Below are 16,759 nucleotides of genomic sequence, written 5' to 3' on the forward strand. Positions count from 1 at the left end.
GCTCTCCCTCTGCCCTGCTGCCTGGGCTCAAACACTCATGCCTTGTTTCTGTATGTTAGTGTGGTCTTTGTGTGTCTGGCCTATGCAGCCTCCCCCCAGAATGAGAAAGGAGGTGAGACCTAGGGTCCCTTCCAGGGCTGCACCTCTGGTACTTTGATCGCCAGCTCCTGGAGGCAAAACTATGTCCATTTCTCTCATTTTCCTGTTGCCCTGCAAGCCTAGCTTTGCACACAGTAGGCAGCTGGGTGGGGCAGTGCACAGAGCACTGGACGTGAAGTCTGCAAGTCCTGAGTTCAAATCCTGACCTGAGTTCAAATCCTGACTAGCTGTGTGGCCCTGGGTGAGTCACTTAACCTCTCTGTGCCTTAGTTTCTCTCTGTCAAATGGGAATAATAGCGCCCGCCTCCCAGATCAAATGAGGCAAGCAAAGCACTTTACACCTTAGAGCCGTAGAAGCGGGGACTGTGACGTCACTGTTATCCTCAGCCTCAGCAGGTGATCAGTGAGTCTTTATTACATTACATTTCTTTAAATCAATCAGAGAAAACCAGTCAGAAGTCGGAAGCCTTGAGCCTGATGCTTCAGAGACGCTTCTCTAGTCACGGTGACTAGAGAGCAGGAAGCAGAGTCGGCAAGATGTGGGTGCAGATCCCGCCTCAGGGTCTTCAATTGTAAAACTCGGGGGGCTGGACTCAGTGGCCTCAAGGATCTCCTCTGCCTCTGGATCTGGATCCTGCTATATGTCGAAAAGCCGGGTCCTTTCCTGTGGTCTAACAGCTGAGCTCCCGCCCCCCACCGAGAGAAATACGCTGTCTTCCATCAAAGGCTCTTGGAGCCTGATTTCTGGGCTCCGAGAGTGTACACAGCTCTAGGGACCCCAGAGGCCATCACGCCAGACCCCCTCGTTTTACAGATGAAGAAACTGAGGCACAGAGAGGTTAAGCAGCTTGCCCGCGGCCGCACAGCCGGAAGCATCTGAGGCTCTGTATTTCTTGTTCCCAACAATAACGATAACGATGACTAGAACAGCCCACCCTCCCCACCCCCAAGATAAAGCCATTTTCCCTATGTGTTCTGACGCGGCTGAGTTTCCCTTCTTTTCAGGTCTTTCGGGGTGGTGCTGTGGGAGCTGCTGACAGGGGAGATCCCGTACAAAGACGTGGACTCGTCGGCCATCATTTGGGGCGTGGGCAGCAACAGTCTACACCTGCCTGTCCCCTCCACGTGCCCCCGATGGCTTCAAGATCCTCATGAAGCAGACCTGGTGAGATGTCTACCTGTCTGGAGCCTAGGAACACCGGGGAGGGGAAGCCTCCGAGGAGGAGACTGAGGCCAGAGAGGGGGTCCCCTGGTTCTCCTGACCCTCCATTCAGTGCTCTACCCAACCCTCCCCTAGTCTGAGCCCCTGATTCCCTGCCCTTCAGAACAGGGAAGAGATGGCCCACGGGAGGTACACAGTTCACATGGGAGATGTCTCCAGGTTCTGCAGGCCTCAGGAGATGTCAGATCTCAGAAGAGTACGGAGACCCCCGTGGTTGCAGCTTCTGCTTGGCTGAGAGGCCTCATGCTGGAGAGGTTTCAGATTCTGACCCAGACACTTACCCACTGTGTGACCCAGGGCGCACATTCAGCCTCTCTGGGCCTCAGTTTTCCCATTTGTAAAATGAGGTTGGATGTGGTGACCTCTGGCGGATCTTCTGGCTCTACACCTATGAGGCTGCGAAGGGAAAGAAGGAAGAAAATGAATGAGCATTTATTAAGCGCCTACTAAGTGCAGGTGTGCTCAGCACTGTCCCCCTGGCTGTTACCACCCCCACTTTGCACATGAGGAAAGTGAGGCAGGTGAAGGTCAAGAACCTGCCCCATGTCACACAGCTCTGAAGTATCTGAGGCAGGATTTGAACTCGGGTCTTCCTGGCTCCAGGTGCCACCCGGCCGCCTCTAGCCGAGTTGAAAACGCTGGTCATAAAACAGCATGAGCGCCCTCCCTCTGCTCTGCCAGACGCAGCCCCGGAGCCGAGCTCACCAGCGGTCTCTTCCTTCACTCTAGGCAGAGCAAGCCCCGCAACCGGCCTTCCTTCCGCCAGACGCTCCTGCACCTGGACATCGCCTCTGCCGATGTGCTCGCCACGCCACAGGAGACCTACTTCAAATCTCAGGTGAGCGGGGAGATGTTGCTCCCTGGTCCCCTCCCAGCCTGTCCCCACAGCGACGGGGACCGAGCGCGTCCGCAGGCTCCTCCGCCTGGCGTTCCAGGCCCTCTGTGGTGGGGCCGCCATCCTGCCCCCCGGCACCCAGCGCACCAGCCCATCTAGCTTCCTGCCCCCCCACCCCCGTCATCCCGGGCCTCCTCCCTGCAGGCCTCCCTGATTTGTCCTTCCCCAGCCCACACAGAGCGTGCTTGTACACAGCTGGTGTCTGATAAATGTTTGCTAAATCCAATTGAACTGAATCCCGAGGGCTCTTCAAGGCTGCACTGAGAGGTCTCCTCCTCCAGGAAGCCTGTGCTGATCCCTCCTATTTGCCACTACTCTCTCTCCCCCCAAACACCTGGTTTTGACTGACCTGTGTCTTGGTGTCTCAGTGCCCACCAGAGTGCACACGGTGGGTGCTTCATAAAGGGCCGTCCATTCACACTGAATGGAACCATCAGAGCTGCAGGAGTTGAGCCTCCTTTGTCTTCTGGCTGGCAGCCCTGGACATCCCCGATAACGTCCCGGTCACTGAATGTGCATGTTGGGTGCACGTCTCACTCCCTGAGGGCTGGCCCGTCAGCTCCCATCAGCTCCCATTCCTTCCCTGGCTCAGTGACCCGGTCAGACATCACTCCTCATTTCTGCTGAAGTTGTCCGGCACCTTGGCTGCTTGGACACAAGTCATCAAGCTCAGCATGTGATTCTCATGAGTCACATGTGCCTACAATAAAACCTTCTTTGAGTAGATAAGGCAGGCCCCCATTTCTAAACAACCTTCCTCTCCTCCTTTGTGGGACAAGCCATCACACTTTTTCATAAGCTGTGCCCCCTGCCTGGGACACTCTCCCTTTCCACTTCTGCCTCTTCCACCCCTGGCTTCCTGACACACTCAGCTCCTCCTAGAGGCAATCTTTCCTAATCTCCCCTTCCCCAGTCGTTAGTGCTTCTCCCTTCAAATGACCTCCTATAGACTTATCTGTAGAGAGAGCTCCCCTTGGATCCAGGAAGACCTGAGTTCGGGTCCCACGGTGGACGTATACTGGTCTTGCAGCCCCGGGCAGGTCCCTTAACTTGTCAGTGCTCTGGGCAGCTCTTGGGGAGAAGGCATGGACCCGCGTCAATGGAGGAGGCCTCCTCACCTCGGTTCCCTTCACCAGTGAAATCACAGCTCCTGTCCCTCCACCCATCCCCATGCGGAGGATGTCCCCGCTGTGGAACAGAAGCTGCCGGGAGGCAGGGCGCTTGTTTTGTCCCCGTATCCCAGGGCCCAGGGGAGTGGAGGGTCTCACTCCATGCTTGTGGAGTTGACTGGATCCTGTGCAAGCCTCAGATAACAGAGCAATTCCCAGATATCCAGAGAAATTGTTCTAGAGAAGAAGGCCCCCCACCCTCGAAGGGGCTTCCTTCTGGGAACATTGCAGCCGGGGGCTCCCCAGAATTCCCAGTGGAGCAGCTGCAGTTCTGACTGTGCCTTGGTTTCCCTTCTCGCAGGCTGAATGGAGGGAGGAAGTGAAAAAGCACTTTGAGAAGATCAAGAGTGAAGGCACTTGTATACACCGGCTGGATGAAGAGCTCATCAGGCGCCGGAGAGAAGAGCTCAGGTCTCCTCCCAGGGCCCCCCTCTTCGCCTTCCCCCTCTCCCACCCCCATGCCTTCTCCCGCACTCGCCCACCATCTCCTCCTGTGTTCCTACCGCGCAGCGTCCTTCTGGTGTGTAGGATCCAGGAGAATGGCATCAATCATTTTAGGATGTCTCATTGACGCTCTTTGTTTTTGAACGCCACGATCGCATCCCATCGACGTCTCCCCTGTCTTGCCCTGACCCTAGATCAGACTGACACAGGCCGCAGGGCGTTTGGTGGGTGGATGTCTCCTGGAACCATGTTTGGTTTGGTTTTGTTTGCTAGGCACGCACTGGATATCCGGGAACATTATGAGCGGAAACTAGAACGTGCCAATAACCTGTACATGGAGCTGAGCGCCATCATGCTGCAGCTGGAGGTCCGGGAGAAGGAGCTTATCAAGTAGGCAGCCGGCCTGTGCGCTCCCCTCCCCAACCACTCCCCCCCCCCCCCCCCGCCCAGCCACCTTTTGTGGGCCCAGGACGGGCAGCCCCAGGGGCGGGAACAGCTCCTGACCTCGAAGCCTCCTCAAGGCTCCATCGGCACTCCATGGACAATACTGGATGTTGAATGAAATATGGGCAAAGGGGCCTCAACAACCCAGGAAAATTATTAGGGAGGATCCAGCCGTCATTCTCGGCCTCCCTCAGGGGCTTTCAACGTGTCCTGCACACCAAGGCAGCGTTTCGGCTGGCCAGCACCAACCGGCCCATGTCCGTGCCCGCGCCCATGAGGGCGTCTTGGACTCAGATCCTTGTTGGGACTCTGTCATGGCCTCTTTACACCCGCCACGAGCCTCTCCATCATCCTGACAGATCTTTTCCTCCTTTTCTCTAATGCCGTATCCTCTGGAGGGTGACCTGAGGGTTTCTTTTGCTTTGGGGGCAGTAGAATTGAGGCCTCAGTATCAATAGGGCCTGAAATGCAGAATTCAGTTGAGTGACTTTGGGATAATTTGTCTCTCTTCTTATTACACTAGATTACCTGCATAGGCACGTAGTTTTCTGACTCTGATAGCTCCAGCCAGACCGTGCCAAAAATAAATAAATGAGTGAAAGAATAAACGGATAAAGAAATGGAGAGTGCTTTCTCTCTGTCCCTTCCTTGGTTGAAATGGGACTTTTCATCTTCTTTCACAGGCGTGAGCAAGCTGTGGAAAAGAAGTATCCTGGAACCTACAAACGGCACCCTGTGAGACCCATCATCCATCCCAACACCGTGGAGAAGCTGATGAAGAGGAAAGGGGTGTCTCATAAACCGGGACTGCCGACAAAACGGTGAGCCGCCTCTGCCTTGGGTCGGAGGTCATGTCTGGTCTTAAGCTCCAAAGGGACCTTAGGGAGCTTGTCTGCTCCACCCTCCTCATAGGAAATGGAGGGAGTTAGGTGACTAGGCCAAGGTCACATGGCAGCACTCTGCCTGTGGGGCCTGAGCCCCTGGCCGCTTCTCAGGGATGTTGTGGAGGGAATTCCTATTCTGGGAAGGCCTGGGCTGGATATATCAATCAGTCAGCGTATGTTAATCCCTTACTGCGCACCAGGCCTGAGCTACATAGAAAATGCAAAACAATCAAATCTAAGTCTCCTTTTAAAAAAATTAAAAGAGCTTTGCCTGTCTCCAGCCCTCTGACACCTCTCCCACTATCTGTAATATTTCCTGATTGTTTAATTAACAATCAAACTGACAATTGGCTGATTCAGGCACACCAGCCAGCTCTCTAGGGTCCTGGAGCCAGGAAGCCCCGAGTTTGAATTCCGCCTTCGTGGCTTAGGAGTTGTTTGGTATTGGGCTTCACTCTCTGAGCTTCAGTTTCCTCATCTGTAAAATGGGGATAACAGTGCCCCACCGTGTGGTTGGGAGACTGCAATGAGGAGCGCCCTGTAAGTGGTTCGCAGGCATTGGGGGGGGGCATTTGTCAGTGTTTCTCCTCCGCGATGTCCCGCTGGGACACAGCCCACGCCCGCCTCTCCTCTCTGGGCTGACGACCCCTTGTCTTCCTGGGTAGAGATGCCAGTGGCAAAATCTGGACCAGGAATCCCCCGGTCCCAGGGCGTTAGGGCAGGATTCCCCTGCAGGCCTGTGGCCTCTCCTGGCATCCGCCAGTGCGAGCCTCGGAGTCGCTGGCTGGGGCCCCGTGGGGGCTCCATGCCTGGCCGGGTGACCCCAGGCCTGCCTGGCTCCAAGGCCGGGCAGCATCTCTGCGGGTCATTAGGGATAAGGCCATCCCACCACGGCTCTTTGGTGTCCGGTGTTCCACTACATCCCTTGGCTCGATGCTGGCCTCTTCGGGGTAACATCTGTCCTCTCTCCCAGGCCAGATCTCCTGCGCTCCGAAGGCATCCCCGCCACGGAGGTGGCTCCCCAGGCATCCCCGGTGTCCGGGAGCCCCAGAATATCAACTCCGGGCAGCAAAGGCCGATACCGCAGCAAGCCCCGCCACCGCCGGGCCAATAGCAAAGGCAGCCATAGTGACTTTGTGGCCATCTTGAAAAACCAGCCGGCCCAGGAGGCCTCCCCCCAGGGCACACTGCCCTGCCCGCCTCCTGCCCCCCTCCATCCTCCCCATCATCACAGCGCCCAGCAGCAGCAGTACCCCCAGCCCTCGAGGCCCTCGGCCCACGACCACCACCCCAGCCTCAACCTGCATGGGCAGGACATCGCCAACTGTGCTAACAACCTGAGGTACTTTGGGCCCGCGGCGGCCCTGCGCAGCCCGCTCAGTAACCATGCTCAAAGACAGGTGTCCGGCTCCAGCCCCGACCTCATCTCCACAGCCATGGCCGCGGACTGTTGGAAGGGCTCAGAGCCCCCGGGGAGCTTGGCCGGCCCTTGGGCCTGTTGTCAGGCAGACCCCTATGACCCCTGCCTCCAGTGCCAGCTGGAGCCCAGCCGGCCACGCGAAGCATCTTCAGAGCCAGAGGCCCAGAGCTCCAGCCTCCACCGGCCCGTGGCCCCAGCCCACGGCAGCCTCTGTGAAGCTGGGCAGGCTCCTGACAAGAGGGAAGCTCAAGAATTCCAGGGCTGCCAGCCTGTGTCCTCCTTCAGCCCCCCCCAGCACATGACCCCTCCGATGCTACCTCGAAAAACGAGACCCCTTCAGAAGGTAAGGCCCGGGACAGGGTCTCCGCATGGCACCCCTGCTGAGCCCACTTAGTTGTCATTAGAAACAAGCTTTCTCCACCAATTAAGCGGCTGATTGACACCAAGGCTCTCTCTGCCCAGGTTCCTCGGCACCAGGGGTCTCCTCTGAGCCCCGCTGCTGGAGGAGGCTGGGGCCCACTGCAGAGAGGTAGGAAAGCCTGGCAGGAGTGACGGCTCTGCCACCAAGCAGCCTTGGACCTCACTCCTCCCCTGAAAATGAGGGGGTCAGCTAAATAACACACGAGGTCCGTCCAGGGCTGGCGTGGTTGGGCGTAGAGCTGGAGGAGCCTCAGACATGATGGGACCCCCCTGCCTCAGTGTACAGGGGCATCCTCCGGGCCCTCGATTCCGTGGTTACCTGAGTGCCAATTCTCTCTGGCCCTCCGCCACCTCCTAACCGTGGCTTGTCACCAGGGCACCCCCAAGGGATAATCAGACATGTGCTTGCATGTGGGTGTTGTGGCTGGGTGGGTGTCTCTCTACATGTCCATACGGAAATCTGGGCCTTGAGAGAGACAGACCCTCTGTGAAGCCTCAGAGTTTGTGCCCACTCGGGTGGGGCCAGGGCCTTGTCCAATCCAGCTGACTCTTTGCCAGCTGCCCATCTGTCCATAGGATTGAACGAAGAGAGAAACTTGGGCTTAGGTGCTTGAAATGTGAAATGAACACAGTAAAACCTCCCAGGTGATTTCTGTATTTTTCACCTAGACATTTATCAAGGTCATGTGTGTTTTCACAAACAAAAATTCTCTCCTTTTTTTTTTTTTAAAGAGGATGGTAATGGAGGGTGGGAAGGAAGGCAGGAGCCCTAGGAGTCAGCCTCACCGATGTTTTTGGATTAGGGCTGCATGGGGAGTGGGCTCTGGAGGAGATTCTAGGACAGCCCAGTGTAATGGATGGACAAGACTCCAGCTTGGGAGTCAGAAGCCATGAGTTCAAATCCATGGAGGGGTCGTGGGCCAGAGCAGAATCCCCCCTCAGCTTCCTCCTCTCTAAAAGGACCAGATGACGTCTGGGTCCCTTCCAGCCCTACGGCCAGGATACTTGACGCTGCTGGCAGTGACAGTGATGAAGACATCTTTTCTGTAAAGGTTTGTAACAGCTCCAGTAAAACCCATCTTTCCTTGTCCCTCTCAGAGTGGTGACGACTCTTCAGAAGAGGAAGAAGGAGAAGTCGATAGTGAAGTTGAGTTTCCCCGAAGACAGAGGTAAAACGCTGCACGCTCAGCCCCTTCCAAGGCGGCCCAAGAGGGGGCAGCTCAAGCTTAGCCACCGTCCCCTTTCCCTGTAACAAATGTTTAAGATGACGAACATTTATTAAGCTCCTACTATGTGGCAGGTACTGAGATACAGACATAAAAATAGAACCATCCCTGCCCTCAAGAGGCTTCTATGCCCCTGGTACTTTTCTTACAGCCTCAATAACCAAGGTATAAAAATGCCCCCAGAACCTGAGGTGCTATTGAGTCCATTGGTGAAACCCTGTGGCACCATAGAGTCTAGAGTGGAGAGTCGGGCTAGAATCACAGGTGCCCTGTACTTTGGCCTCCCCCTCAGCCCAGGAGTCTTTTTACTCACTATATGCTAGTCTTGGCTAACCCTGCTGCCAGCATATGCTGTTTCTCTGTGGCCCTTTAGAGGCGGCCTCCGACGCAGAAGAGATGTCCCGAGGTCTCCCGCAATCAGCAAAGAAGGTCTCACCTTCTGCAGACCTGGAGATCCCAGGTCACCCTTAGGACATCCTGGCCCACGAGGCCATTCTTCAATGATTCCTAGACGTGGCCCCTCCAAAATCTGTCCTGACGAGGGTGACTGAGATTGGACGCTATGGCAAGGGAGGGATTATTAAAGAAGTTGGGAAGGTTTAGATGGAAGAAGCTGCAAGAAGCAACTCACTGGAAAAGCTGCCATAGGACTGGGCTTGTCCATTTGGCAGCAGGGAGCAGAGCCAGGCCTGATGGGTGGGTGGGGAGAAGGAGGCCGCTTCTAGGAGGCTCAGTTCTAGGCAGAGCTTTCTAATGATCAGAGCTGTCCAGAAACTGGACCAGAGAAGGTGAGCTCCCTGGCCCTGGAAGTATTCCCACCGAGGGACAGAGGACTTCTCAGGAATATGGCAGAACAGACTCTGGTCCTGGGCTGAAGGGTGAGCTCGGTGACTGCCAAGGTCCTTCCCAACTCTGGTACTGTGATGTCCCTTAGATAGATTCAGTGACTCCTTCAGTTCTGTGGTGATCTTCTATACCCTGGTTATTTTTTAATAGTATTTTATTTTTCTAATTACATGTAAAGACAATTTTTAAAATTCTTTTTTAGGTTATTAAATCCTAAGAAAAGTATTAGTAGATAAAATGACTTTCTGTCCTGTGCTCATTCAGGCTAGCCTTAGAAATAGCCACTTGCCTCCTTATGCTGAAAAGGAGCTGAGCCCTTGCTGGCCACCCCCCATGCCTGGGATGCTCTGCCCCCTCACAGCTGCCCCTTAGAATCCTTTGGCTCCCCGGGCAGCCTTCCCTCGGCTGTGAGCATGTGCTCCCTCCTGTTCTCAGGTACATCCTTGTCTCTACACACACACTGTATCCCCCTCCCAGGAGAAGTCCACTTTCTAGAGGATGGAGCTTGGTTTCCATGTTTTGTCTGTAATCCTGCACCGTGGCACAGCGGGGTGCCCCCAGCAGGCCTTTGAATAAGGGCCCCATGGTCCACACTGGCTTGGACTGGAAGGACAGTCTTCAAAGGGGATTGGTTAGTGTGGGGACAGATGGAGGCAAGGGCAGCCAGCCGTGGTTTGGGGGGCTGGGCAGATGTTTGTCAAGACTGTAAATCAAAGGAGGCATTTTCTGTGAAGTCCCCTCGGTGCCAAGCTCACTTCCTCTGATGAACCGAATTACACAGGCCTCTTCTCGTGGGGTCCTACAATCCACAGATCAGAGCTGGAAGGGCCTTGGAGAGCACATAGGCCGGCAGACTCCCACAGGCCCAGAGAGGGTGGGGACTTTCCCAAAGCCACTGAGTCGCTCATGGCAGGCAGGTCCTCGGACTCCAATCGTCCTTTGGTCGGGGACTGGCTCAGGGTGATTCCGTTTCCTCCTTCCATAACAAAAAACAACTGCTGTCCCCTATGGGAGCACACCCTACAAAGTGAATGATGTCGAGACAGGGCAGGTAGAAAAGCCCCGCCTGGCATCTGGGAGACAGCCAGCGTCCTGGGCCTGGCCCCACCGATTCACTGCTGTCTCACATGACTGTCACTTGGGTCAGGCCATTCTTACAGAGCTTTGGTCATCCCCAGGATGGTGAGCTAGGGAGTGGAAGTATCATTGCCCATTGTACAGAAGAGAAAGCTGAGGTTTGGAAAGGGGGAGCGACCTCCCCACAGCTGGCCCATGGGGGAGCCAGGATTTGAACACTCCTTGGCCCCTTCTGGAGCTGAAGTTCTGGGGGGGGGGGTCTGTGACTGAGGAAAGGGAAGGGCCAGGGGCTCCGGCAGCGACACTGACCAGACTTCTGGGTTTCAGGCCTCACCGTTGTATCAGCAGCTGCCAGTCCTACTCGACCTTCAGCTCAGAAAATTTCTCTGTGTCCGACGGCGAGGAGGGGAACACCAGCGACCACTCCAACAGCCCCGATGAGCTGGGCCGCCGGCTGGAAGACCGGCTGGCCGAGAAGCTGGAGGACCTGCTGTCGCAGACCCCGGAGATCCCCATCGAGATCTCCACCCAGTCCGACGGGCTTTCGGACAAGGAGTGCGCCGTCCGCAGGGTGAAGACTCGGATGTCCCTGGGCAAGCTTTGTGCCGAGGAGCATGGCTACGAGGTGGGTGGCCCAGGGACCCCTTCCTCTGCCCCGCCCTTGGGTGTGGGTGCCTTCCTCACCTTTCCCAACCGCCAGCTTGCAGGGGAGCAGGCGGAGCAGGCTGGCTGGTGGGTGGGAAGGCGGTGGGGAGCCTGCCCAGCCTCCTCAGGACCAAGGATCCCCCTCCCGGAGGCTGAGCTCTCTTTCTGCTCCTTGCTCCGCAGAATCCCGGGCCGCTGGGGGAGTCCGACTGTGACTCGTCCGACGGGGAGTGCTCGGATGCCACAGTCCGTACCAACAAGCACTACAACTCGGCCACGTGGTAAAGAGAGCCAGCCGGCCAAGGCAGGTCACTCGCTGTCTGCTCCCCCATCCTCCTCCCCAAAGTGATCTGCAACAGCAGGGACGTGAGACTTCACATCGCACCTCTCCTGAGGGGAAGATGGCGTCCAGACGAAGTTAATTCTCACCGAGCATTTCAATCAAGAATGGCAGGGATCTCTTTTATTGACTCTTCTAGCTACTGTAACGCGAATATTTATTTTTGTTTGACATTTTAACACTTTGTACTGTAAAGAGTGAACTATATATGGCATATGTATATATTATATATACATACAGAGACAGACACAATAATTTGTTGCAAAAAAATTAAGAAGGAAATAGAATTTAAGAGCAACGTCCCTCGAGTTTATGGGGCCAGGAATTAGTGCTGCTGATTGAATAGGGGACCAGGCCTTTGGGCCCTAGCAATGATGGAAAAGGCATTGAAAAAAAACAGGGAACAGAGAAAAAAAACCCAGCAATATCCTGTAATTTGCAAGCAGAGCTCCCAGCCGGACGAGGGGCTCAGGACTCTGGGCGGCGAGGGCTGGAGGCTAAGCTGCTCCCTCGGAGTGAACGGAGGCTGCTTTTATTTCTCTGATTTTTGAAGCAGCATCTGGCTGTCAGGACCCCCTCCGTTTCTCCTGGGAGCTCCTGGGCTTCTCCAGGTTCTTCTGGGGCCAGCCCAAGCGTGACCTGGACAGGTCTGAGGACCGCTTGCACAGCTCAGGGAGCCCTGGGGCGTCTGATTGCAGCTGGCCTGTGTCTTCTCCACCTCCTGTCCACTTTGCCTAGAGAAGGAGCCAGGGCGTCTGGGGCTGAGCTTAACAGGGCCGGCGTCAGCTTTCCAATAGTGGTTCAAACCTGTCCCTTTAGTTTGTATTTATTAATTCTTTACTATTTAGAGAGCCTCGGGTAACCACCAGGTTAGTCTACAAGAGCCAGATGACATGGGAAGATTCCCCATTCTACCCTCCACCCCAAACCCTGAAACAGAATGTGATTGTAAGTGTAATATCCTTGGTCAGAGAAGCTTCACGTGGTGTTTACCTCTGGGACGTAGAAGGGTCCTGGAAGTAAACCCCGTGTACTGCTCAGGGCCTGTCCTGGGGCAGAAGACCACTCACCTCCAGGCCAAGGGCTCAGGAACCTTTCCAGGGGGGCTTCCCTCCACCCAGGGGGGAAGGAACTTCAGGGCGGACAAGTGTTAACCTGGGTCCCATCCCCTGGCCCCAGCTATGCTTTTATGTCGAGCTCTCTCTCTCTCCCTCCCTCCCTCCTTCTCTCTTTCTTCCCCCTCGCCCCTGTCCTGCCCCAGGCCTAGGAAGTTGAGGCGGATTTGGGCAGCACCCTGTCTTTGTAGATTGAGGCATAAAAATGGTTCCAGATCAAAGCAGTGTCATTCCCTCCCCACCCCTACACTCACACACTATACACACAGACAAAATACACACGTGCACATGCATCCCTCCTGTGGGTCTCGCTGGCTGCACCGGCCTAGGAGGCGACTAGGGGCCAGTCTCCTTGACTCACTGGGTACATCTGTTTGTTTACACGTAATGTTGAGACATTGATTTTAATTTTGTGGCTATAATTGATAGCCCTTAGATAGGATCAAGGAACAGTGGGTTTCCTCCATAGAGCAGTATTGTACGAGCTAAATTATTCCATTTTATAAAATTTCTGTAGCTGGACTACATGAAAGGTCTTAAGTTCAGGCATTTTTATTGTTATTATTTTATTATTTTATCATCATTGTTGTCATGATCACTTTTCTGTCGATCAGAAGGTTTGGTTTACAGTGGAACACAAATGATTGCGTATTTATTGCTGACAGTGAACTGTGTGATTTTATAAAGGAACAAAAGAAACGCTACGTGGACGCGGTCCCTCATTGGTCCTTGTGAGTGTGGCTGGGCAGATGCCTAGAGCAACAATCACCCGCTGCTGCCGCCTCGGCCGCGGGGCCCGGCCCGGAGACCGCAGCACAGCGGGCCTTCACTGGGTGTGCGCTAATCGGCCCGATCGGGTGAACGGACGAGCGACGGCCGACGCGTCCTACAGCCCCTGGTCTGCAGCAGGAGGCCCGGGAGAACTGCCCCGCAAAGCACAGGGGACCCAGAGAGTCCGGGTCAGAGCCGCGCCCGAGACCGTAGCACCCTGTGTCGCAGGGAAATAAGAAATGGAATAAAACTCCTCCTCCCTCCCAACCCCAGATACACACGGACTTGTTATGTCTTAGCTAATAGCGGGCGAGGGAGGGTGGTCAGAAGAAACCTGCAGCTGCAGCCCCGCCTCCCTGGCTACGTCCCAGTGTGAGGGCTGCTATCGGGAGGACGCTGTGCCCGGCAGAGCTTCTGAAGGGACAGGGGGTCTTGGCTCCGTTATCTCCCCGCGCTCTCCCCACCCCCCAATTATTTCCCCACCTACCCTAAAACTATGAAAGGCTGCAGAGGACCCGGCCAAGCCCCCATCTTAAAGACTCCTAGAATGTCTCTGACGGAAGGCACCGGCTCAGAACGAAGGTCTCGATTTCATTTAATACGTTTGTTTACATCATGAGAGGGGTGGGTCCAGGTTGAACCCTTCTCTATGACAAAAAGAAGCAAATTGCCACCAGCAACATAGGCACTAAATTTCCCCGTTTTCAGACTGAATTTTTTTAAAGCAATTTTCTTTTCAGGGTCAATCCTCCCCGTCTCAGCTCCCCTTCTCTTCCAGGGCCCAGCTAAATTCCAAACTGACCCACGGGATAGGCTTTTGGCTTCGATCCTCCAGGTCACTAGCTACCCCCTTTCCAATGTCATCTCCCTGGAGGGGCCCGTCACTGGGTGCCTCTTTAGACATCTCGAATTTACTCTAAGTCCTGAGGGCCCCAGGGCAGAACAGGGTTCAGGGCAATACCATTCCCTAGACTGTTTTCACCGTCCTGTCCTTGGTCTCCTTTAATTTTCTGAGCTCTCCTGAGGAAAGCCCGAGCTCTTGAGCTGGCCTTGCCCATCTAAGGTTGAGCAGGGCCAGACTAGCCGTCCTGATGGAGCCCACATGTGTAACTGGGGCACCTGCAGAGAGCTGGGCTGTCATCACCCAGGATCAGCTCCGCATCTGCACATCCTTCTCCGTGGGCTCTGCAGTCAGGCAGTCAGCGTTTACTAAGCACCTGCTGTGTGCCAGATGCCATGCTATGCACTGGGGAGACAACAAACAGCAAAAGCCAACCTTGGCTTCCAGGAGCTCACGTTCTAATGAGAAAGGCGTGGATTGGGAAAACTGGGTGGCACTGTAATGGACAGAGCACCAACCCCGGAGTCAGAAGCACCTGAGTTCAAATTCAACCCCAGATGCTTACTAGCTGTGTGACCTCGGGGCAAGTCACTTAACCCCAACTGCCTCAAAAAAAAAAAAAAGAGAGAGGAAGATATGAATTAAGTGAACGTGAAAATGTTACAAAATCATTAGGCCCTCCACTAATCACAGGGAGGGGCATTTTATAATTTGTATCGTGGGTACGATTCCAGCCTTTCCAGCTCAAAGGCTGCTGGCTGGTTGCGCCTGTTAAACATGCAGCCCTAGGCACTGCAGCCGGGTACCCCACACTCCGACCACTCTACTTGTCTGTGTGCTCTTGCTGGACGCTGCCCTGACAGCCCACCCCCACCCCACACCCCGTGTAGGCAGCAAAGGTCTCCCAAGAATAATCCAGTGTGCACAGCATCAGAGGCAGCCTCCAGAAGCAGGAGGAAAAGATTCACACTCTCTGTGGAACAGCCACGTGTCCCAGGCAGCCCCAGGGGTGGGGGCACCACCTTCACGGTAAGAACCAGGCCCTTCAGCCAGTGTCAGCCTAGGCCCCTGGGGCAGCCCAGGGCTGGGGAACAACCAGCAGGATCCTCTCCCCCATGAGGCCCAGGGGAGGCATGCATTCATTTCAGGGGAACCCAGGCAGGGGTCAGACAGACCACATTCCCAAGCCCTTTCCTAGCGTTTTAGTTACCCCATTGTGACCCCTTGCAGCAATAATTATGCTCCTTTCTTTCCCTTCCGGTCCCCTGATTACCTCCCTGTCTGCCTCCTCTGGGGTCTCACGTCTGCTCCTCTTCTGCTCCTGATGCCAAGCTCATTTTCTGTATTGAATGCTGTACAGCAAAGGGCACCAGAGTGACTATCAGAGCAAATGAATGCATGGAATAAAACAAGTGTATGGAGCCTCTCTCTGCTCTTGGCTTTTCCTCGGGAGCTCTGGGCTCGGGTTCAAGTCCAGCCTCAGACACTTCCTAGCCAAGCAGGCCCTGGACCTCCGCCTGCCTCGGCCTCGTCACCGCTGCCCTGGGACTGATGATGGCCCCATAGCCAGCCTGGAAGCACCGTGACAGCGCTGGTGTGTACATTCAGAAAAGCCGTGGAGAAAACAGGGGTCTTTGGATAGAGGCTGTTGTCTGCCGGGCTCACTGACCACAGGAGCCACTCCGGGCGGTCAGTCCGCCGGGCAGGCCTCTCCCGCCACTGATCTGTTAGAGGCCAGTGGGCCCAAGCTCCTGCTTTCACGGACAAGGAAAGTGAGGCCCACAGAGCTTGGCGCTGGGGTTTGGCTCGGGCCCACGGACTCCAAATCCAGTCCTCTATTGTCTGTGCCGGACAATTCTCAGGCAAAACTCAGAGTCTGCTTGGCTTGGTACAGCAAAGGCTCACCAAGACAAGGGATAAAAATGCCTTTTCCAGACTATCCTTTAGGAACGCTACCAGATTCCCATTAGGAAGAATAACTGAGAGGCAGTATGAGGTGGTAGAGAGAGAGCTAGGCTGGAGTCCTGAAGACCTGGGTTCAAATTCTTCCTCAGATACTACATGTAACCCCCTCTGAGTCTCAGTTTTATCATCTGTAAAATGGTGACAATAATAGTGCCTACCAACAAGGTTTTTGTGAGGCTCAAATGAAATAATGTTTGAAAAATGGTTTGCAAACCTTCAAGTTCCACATAAACATAAGCCATTATTGTGGCTAAGTCAGCGACGTTTATGAAAAAACCCATTTTGTATTTATTTAAGAAGCTGTTTTGTGCATGAAAGTTCTCCTAGCAGGACGCTGTACCGCCTGCTGACCTCAGGCAGCCTCAGACCAGAGGAATGGCAAATCCGTGGGCACACGGCTGACCTCTGCCGGCCCCTGCATGCCCCCCACAACAGGCCCCACACAAAAGAAGCAGCAATCTGGCCTCGGGACCTCTTTGTCAGGCCCCAGTCAGAGTTCCACATCAAACACGGCAGCAGGCATTTACAGAATGCCAGCTAGGGGCCAGCTACTGTGCTGGGGCACAAGAACAAAACAGCCCCTGCCCTCCAGGAGCTTACGATCCATCGGAGAAGACAAGAGAAGTAAACAGAAAGCACACATAGAGCACGTCCTGGGCACAGGGGATCCCACCAATCCCCCAAGTCCACTGCCCCTGGAAGCGAACATTCCTTGGGCCTCACGCACAGCCCGAGTGAGCGATAACAGCTGACATCCCTGTGTGCGGCCAAGCCCAACGCGAGAGCGAGAGGCCGCCGGGCCCCATGGGCCACATTTCCGGAGCAATGCCCCTTTCCTGCAGTGTCACAGCTGCCTAGGGTAGGCACTGAGCAAAAAGTATCAGCCTGTGCGATCAAACACTGCATCTAACAGAACACATTAAACACAAACAATAA

General features: G+C 55.0%; 1 protein-coding gene across 1 annotated transcript in view; it reads left to right on the forward strand.

Moving 5' to 3' along the window:
* MAP3K13 (mitogen-activated protein kinase kinase kinase 13) overlaps positions 1-12,945 on the forward strand; it is a 151,847-nt gene extending 138,902 nt beyond the window's left edge. The window contains 10 exon segments of the mRNA XM_078154689.1: positions 1,105-1,228; positions 1,230-1,264; positions 2,051-2,159; positions 3,687-3,796; positions 4,103-4,219; positions 4,957-5,094; positions 6,131-6,920; positions 8,096-8,166; positions 10,474-10,771; positions 10,975-12,945. Of these exon segments, the coding sequence (XP_078010815.1) occupies positions 1,105-1,228; positions 1,230-1,264; positions 2,051-2,159; positions 3,687-3,796; positions 4,103-4,219; positions 4,957-5,094; positions 6,131-6,920; positions 8,096-8,166; positions 10,474-10,771; positions 10,975-11,076 (1,894 nt within the window). The 3' untranslated portion in view covers positions 11,077-12,945.
* The last annotated feature ends 3,814 nt before the right edge of the window (positions 12,946-16,759 follow it).

The sequence above is a fragment of the Phascolarctos cinereus genome, unplaced genomic scaffold (assembly GCF_003287225.1).
Source record: "Phascolarctos cinereus isolate Bilbo 61053 unplaced genomic scaffold, phaCin_HiC Scaffold_5;HRSCAF=322, whole genome shotgun sequence".
Taxonomy (NCBI): Eukaryota; Metazoa; Chordata; class Mammalia; order Diprotodontia; family Phascolarctidae; genus Phascolarctos; species Phascolarctos cinereus.